Here is a 6,614-nt window from a genome sequence, read left to right as displayed (position 1 = left end):
GAAGCCCTAGGTGCGCTCACGACCGCGCTCGGCCCGGCTCCGCCGCCCGGAACCCGAGCCGGGGGCCTGGGGGCCGCCCGCTCCGCCGCCAGCGCCAGCCCCACCGCCGGCCTCGCCGAAAAAGAAAAAAAAGGGGGGGGGAGGTCACTGGGGGAGGGGCCGGGGGCGGGGAGCCACTAGTTCCCGGCAGAAAATTCCACGGAAGGGGGAGGGGAGTCCTCCTCTCCAGTCCCCCTCCCCCCACCGAAAATTATCTGGAAATTACTTCCAATCTCCTCTGGCACTTCTAACACTTTCCTCCCCTTCCAGGCGGACAAAGCCCTTTCTCGAGAAAGCCCGAGGCAGCCCTCTGGGAACAGGGAAGGGTCCCAGCGAGCCCCTCTCCCCCAGACTCCCTCCGGATCTGCTCGGAACCACAGAAGTGATGGGTGTCACCTCAGGCCAAGGGGCCGCCTGGGGCTGCAGGGCGCCTGGCCGAGGCAGGCACCAGCACTTCTGAGAGCTCGGCTTGTCCTCCGATGGATCCCCCGTATTTATATTTGATTTATTTTTTATTTTGTAGCACAAACAGAAATCCATAAACTGTCGGTTCAGCGCCATTGACTCTTTGATCAGTTACTGGGCTATTTCTTCCCCCCCCCCCCACCTCCCCGTCAGTGAGAGGAGATTAAATGCCTTTATTTTCAGCCCTGTTTATGTTGCAAAGGTACCAGGCTAAACGGACAATAAGAATACACTTAAAACGAAGCCTCCTGCTGTAAGCAACAGAGAAACTTAGCACTGCCTACATCAACCTCTTAATTAGACCACTGCGGTTTCTGACAACATTTAGCCCTTATATACAAAGGAAATAAAAGCACCCTGTCAAGGAGCAGCCCTAGTTCCAGAGGCTTCTCTGGATCCGAGTGGAATAATTACCGAAGGGCACACTGCCTCCATCTTTGTCAGAAACAGGGTAGTTTACCTGGAAGATCTGTTTTACTCTAAAAGAAAACCACACTGTTTTACGTGGCAGACATTAAAATCCAACCCGCTTGTTGCCTAGGTAAGGACTAACTTTTTAAAGGGGAAGTAAAACCCCAAAACCAATTACTGAGCAGAGAGTAGGAAGCAAGCGTGCTGGGCTGCAGGAAACCCCAAGGAGTTCTTTTTCACTTGGCTCCCAATTCTTAAAGTTAGCATCAAAAATGAAGGTGCTACTTTCATTTCTAAGCCTGAAGCCCACCTTGGAAGTATATGTTAAATCAATCTGTTCCCAGTGAGTTTACTATACACATTAAACTTTCTCCTCCCCCAACACTATTTTAAGAAAATGGGGGGGGGGGTGTCTTTACAAGGACTACATAACAACGTACCACCCAGCACAAAACCAGCCAGAGACTGCACAACATCAAAAAGCAATGAAGCGCTTTTTCTGCAGTTAATCACATTCCTGATAGCCAATAGTTATCATCGGAAAAGTTGACCAAGACAGGTTAAATAATTTAATAAGGAACTGCTTATAATTATGTTATTTACAAGGTATGACAGAGGGTGGAAGAGGGAGCAGAAGCTGCTCCCAGAGCAGTGGACGGATGTGGGTGACCTCTGGAGCTGGGAGTTTGAATTATGGAGAGGGGAGGCTGAGAGGTGAAGACGCACTAGCGGAGAACAAGGTGACTTTTCACCCCAACACATTTCACTTTTAAATCCAAATCAACGTCTCGCGTTACTAGACCATCACACTGGAAAGGAGAAAAAAATGAACTAATCAAGTCCAACTCAATGGGCTTTAGAAAGGAGTTAGTTGCCTTTGTTAGAGGAGGGGAAAAAAATCAATGAAATGATCCCAAGCAGAGAGAGAAACGTTTAAAAAATATACAATAGGAGAAGCATCCTGAAATTTTTCTGTCAAATATTAATCACCATAACTAATGAAGACAGAATTTTATCCCAATCACATGCCATCTGATGAAACCATAGATGTCCTGTTCTAACGACAACATAAACCGTTTTACCAATCGCATCATTTATTCCAATAAATATGGAATTCTCATTAGTATGTCAAGGAAACTAGACGGAAAACAACTCCACCAGATCCATCTGTCACGACCCTCCTCTCAACCCCAGGACAAGCCCACCGAGCAGCGCAAACTAGTGCGAAGGCTTAAACTTTCTCACCTGTTTGGTCATTGAATCTATGAGGCGAACATACAGGTCCTGCTCCGTTCTGACTCCTGCAAAAAACAGGGACAAATTCTCATCAGGATTTTGGCGAGGGCACCTGAGGCCCAGGAAGTCGGTAACTCAGAACTGCTGCCCGCGGTGATGCAGCAAAACTCAGGCATGCCGTTTGAAAGGCAAGAAGACAACCCCAACCACTTCTCCTTCTCTTGCTCTCTTCCCTTAATTAAGAACCTCGAGAGGCTTAGGGTTTGCACTGAAAGGTGTAACAAATTTGCCGGACTGGGAGCAGGCCTGGTGGCCACACCGGGGGGGCCCATGTGGTCATTTATTTTTAGAAAACAGAAAGCACCAAATGAGTGAGAGTTTGAACTCTTTCTAATGTCTCTCGAGGATTTTTTAAAAACTCCTGTAGAGGAAGTAAGTTATGCTCGGCTTATGGAGCTACCCCCATCTCAAGAATTAACATTAATTTGCAAAATTGAAAAAAGTCACTTTAAAGCGACGCCCTCCGGAAGCCCCTATCGATCCCCTCTTCACTTTCTGCTTCAAGCCTCACCGGTTAATCATGTGAAGTGCCATCGACTTATCGATCGTTTATGTTTTGTTTTCCTTCTATGCCATGAGAAGATTTCGTGTTTACATCCATGTCATTTTAATCTCAAAATCTTTACGTCCTTGAGCCGGCTGGGGAAGGGAGCCGCGCCCGGGCTGGGGCGGGCCGGCGGCGGGCGGCCACTTACCGTTGCTGTACAGTAACTGGAGTTTATAGTGGATGCCGTTGTTGGTTTTCTCGTTGTTGGGCTCCTGAAAGTAACGGTAAATAATTGCATTTAGTGGGATCGGCGTCCGGCGCGGCGGCCGCGCCCGGTGCCCCTCCGCGACCGAGGCCCTGGGGCCTCACGCAGGGCAGGACTCCTAGCTCCGGGCGGCGCGGTGATGTCACTTTCCCGCTGGAAGCCCAGCGTCCTCCTCGCCCCGAGCGAGTCCGGGGCCGCGGAGAAGTTGCGCAGCCCTCGCCGGGCCCGGGCGGCCGCACGTGGCGGCGGCGGGGGCGCCTCGCGGAGCGGACCCCGCCGCCGAGGGGGGCACTCGGGGCCACCGCGCGCGGGCACCGCCTGCCTCCCGCTTCCAGAAAGGCGGAGGGTGTGACTGCAGGTTTGCACTTACTTTCTCTTTCTCCACAAAGTCCACAAAAGCGGTCCTCTCGATCTCCACCGGCTGCCCCTGCCTGTCGTAGAGCGCCAGCACGAAGTGGAAGAAATTGGACTTCCGGAGGTTGGAGGGCGGCTGCTTCTCGAAGTGCGCCCGCGCCAGCCCCACGCCGCTGCGGGAGGAAACAGACAGCGGCCCGGTGAGGCGCGCGGCGCCGGCCGGCGGCGGGGACCCGGGCGGGCCGGGCCGGGGCCGGGGCGCGCGGGGGCGGCCGGTACGTACCTCTGGGCGGCCGTGTTGGCGTCCACCACCCCCGCCGTGTGCATCCACGAGCGCACCGGGTTCATGCCGCTGCCCAGCGGCTCCTCCTTCATGGTCGTCCCCCCGCGCGGAATATTCTCCTGGATCCCAAACATGAACCCTGCTGGCGGCGGCCGCAGCTCCCGGCCGAAAGCGCTTCCGCGAGCAGCGGCGCTCGGGGCTCGGCGGCAGGCGGCTGCCCTGGCCGCGCTCGCCCTGCTCGGCGCCTGCGGTCCGGCCGGCCGCCGGCTTCAGCCCGTCCCGGGCAGGCGCGACATGCACCAGCGGCCGGGCGCTCCGGGCGGCCGGGGGCGCGGGAGCGGCGGCCCCGGCGGCGGCGGCGGCGGCGGCGGCGGCGGCGCTTCGGAGGAGCGGGACGCGGCGGCCGCGGAGGCGGTGGTGGTGGTCGTTTGCGCGCTCAACGTGCTGTCATCCTAGCCGGGCGGCGTCCGCGGCTGCAGGACACTGCGGGATCGCCCGCTTCTGGCGCGGCCCGCCTGCTCCAAAGACAAATAAACGGGGCAGTGAGTGCCGCGGCGCAGTCCCGGGCGCAGGCGGGGCGCGGCGGGGCCTGGAGCGGCGCGCGCAGCGGACGGAGGCGCACAAAACTCAGCCCTCTCTCCCCGAGGAATGGACCCTTTCCCGGGAGCCAAAACTCGAAGCCCCCGGGAGCGGCGCTGTCAGAGGGTGACGTCGGGGGGCGGCGCCTGCGCCATATATGGGAGCGGCCGCCCCTCGCCGCGCCCCTCGCCGCCGCCGCCGCCGCCGCGCTCGCTGACTGACTGCCTGACGGCGCCGCGAGCCGGCCCGAGCCCCGCGAGCCCCGCGAGCCCCGCCGCCGCCGAGCGCCGCCGAGCGCCGCCGCCGCCGCCCCCAGCCACGCTGCGCGGCTCCCCGCGCCCACCCGCAGCCCAGGAAGTTACTCCTCGCCCAAATAAATCTCCAAGTGAAACAAACAGCCACTGCACCATTGCCGCTCGGCCCCCCGAACACCTCCGCCCCAAGTCAGCCACCCAGTCGAAACGCTGTAGGGTAAAATGCCGCGCGAAGCGCCCCCAACTTGCCCAAACGCAGGCACTAAACGCGAAGGGCCTCGGCTCGCCCTGGGGCCGCCCAACAGGAAAAGCGGGAAGAAGCAGGCAGGCCGCAGGGAGGGGGCTGCGGGGGCAAGCGACCGACCGGGGATGGGGATGGGGCGGGGGGCGGGCGGGGGGGAGGGCAGGGCTCCCTCGCCAAGGCGGGGCGCGCAGCCCAGTCTGGTTTCCAAACAGACCTAAGGCGGCTGGGGGGCCAGTCTGCCCCCGCCTGGGCCTCGCCGGGCGCCGGTGCCTTCTGCCCTGGCGGAGGCTGCTGAGTGCCGGGCTGAGGACCCACGTCGGAGGCGGGCTCTGCCAGATGCTCTGTCTTTCCCGCTGGCCACGGGAGCCCCCGTCCCCCGGCCTGGGCTTAAACGCGGCGAGTGACAAAGAAGGCTCCGGGCTCTCCGGACCGACAGGAAGCGCGCCCGGCCTCTCCGGCGACCCGGAGCCGGGTGTCCGGCTGCGCGCCCTGCGCGGTAGCTAGACCTCCCCGGCGCCGGCCTCTCTAAAAGCCGAGCGGACTTCGCGGGCGCCGGGGTCCTGCCCTCGGGGCCGCCGGGCCCGGGTGAGCGCGCAGCGCGCAGCTTCCCGACCTGGTTTCGAGGAATCGGGAGGGCAGCGGGGCACGGGCAACGCGTGGGCCCGGCGGCCGAGCTCCTGCCGCGGGGACTCCGCACCTAGGCGCACTGTCCCCCCCGCCCCCCAAGGACGTCTGCACGACACGGAGCAGAGACCCAGGGGACAACCAGGAGCTGTCCTGGCACTTCCCTGCCGAGAGAAATCAGGCCCTTTCGATTAAAACAAAACCAAAGCAGGTTTCAGGGTTGCAAGTGTGTCGCAGGGCACCCCTTCCCCGCCCGCTATGGGGTGGGACTCCCTTTTCCCATGAATTGGCAGTGTGTGTACGTTAATATTTTAATTAATCGGGAAAAAGCGAAGTCCGATTTACGTTATCTGGGGACCCCCACGCCTCTTGGAAGGGGTGAGGAAAAAAAAAAGGTGTGTTGGAAAGCAATCTATTTTGCTGGTGTTGGGGGTTAATGACTATTGCCAAAGATAAGTGAATTATCAAAGCTGTTGCGCCAGTCCCATCTCAAAATCCATTACGGTGCCGGCCGTCTAATTAAATACGTAAGTATAATAAAATCATATTTTATGACTATTTGAGGGTAATGAGATTAGTCTTTAGAAGCGATCGCCACATATTAAAGATGCCACTGTCTATAGAATGTTAATAACCTTAAATCAAAGTGTATGGAAACTATTCACGATAAATTAAAAGAAAATTTCTGTATTCCTAATAAGCCCAGAGCTTTCCACCCACCTCAGACTGAGTGGGGAAAGGAACACTTTCTTCGTGGACGGACGATGCAAAATAAAGTTGGCCATAGGTGTAGGTTGGGGTTGAGAAATTGCTTTGTCTCTGCGCGTTTAGCTGCTTCGGGGGCTCACGCAGGGCCAGCGGCCCTGGCAAGCGCTATTGTCAGAATATGCAAAGTGCCTTTTCGGGAAAGATGAAGTTGGAAATAGGAAACAATGCTTCCTTTGTAGCACACTTCCTAAAATGCCCAGCCCGCCTTGGAGGTGCCCCTTCCTTGCACTAACGAAAGTATCATGCTTAAAATCATTTACAGTATCTTTAATTCAGATTACACGCGCCAAGGCGATTTAAATCTGATTACCAAATTAGAAGGTTTAAAAACAAATCCTTCTAAATCTGATACTGTTGACTAAAGAGGGGAAAGAAGTTGTATAAGCCCATCACATAAGGTAACGATCCTGCCCCAGAAAGAAAAGGGGTTTTAAACCTTTTTGACAACAAATGCAGCTGCCCCACTATTTTGGACGATATTAAGCGAAAATGAATGCAAATCTGTGTTCAGCAGCCATCTGGCCCGAAATGGGGGAATCAGCTGC

At 57.2% G+C, this 6,614-nt stretch overlaps 1 protein-coding gene across 13 annotated transcripts in view; it reads right to left on the bottom strand.

Moving 5' to 3' along the window:
- Window positions 1–3,852, bottom strand: part of EBF3 (EBF transcription factor 3) — a 116,963-nt gene extending 113,111 nt beyond the window's left edge. For 11 of the 13 annotated variants that reach the window (XM_059172814.1, XM_059172817.1, XM_059172815.1 and 8 more), the window contains exons 1-4: window positions 3,601–3,852; window positions 3,334–3,490; window positions 2,907–2,970; window positions 2,161–2,216 (exon numbers count right to left, since the gene is read on the bottom strand). In XM_059172814.1, coding sequence (XP_059028797.1) covers window positions 2,161–2,216; window positions 2,907–2,970; window positions 3,334–3,490; window positions 3,601–3,734 — 411 coding nt within the window. In that variant the 5' untranslated portion in view covers window positions 3,735–3,852. The remainder of the gene's footprint in view (window positions 1–2,160; window positions 2,217–2,906; window positions 2,971–3,333; window positions 3,491–3,600) is intronic. The other 2 variants (XM_059172823.1, XM_059172824.1) reach the window with 1 other exon arrangement.
- Between the last annotated feature and the right edge of the window lie 2,762 nt (window positions 3,853–6,614).

Source organism: Mustela lutreola, chromosome 4, assembly GCF_030435805.1.
Source record: "Mustela lutreola isolate mMusLut2 chromosome 4, mMusLut2.pri, whole genome shotgun sequence".
NCBI classification, from domain to species: domain Eukaryota; kingdom Metazoa; phylum Chordata; class Mammalia; order Carnivora; family Mustelidae; genus Mustela; species Mustela lutreola.
The sequence above is the reverse complement of the archived record's forward strand: the minus strand, read 5'-3'. Positions and strand labels throughout refer to the sequence as shown.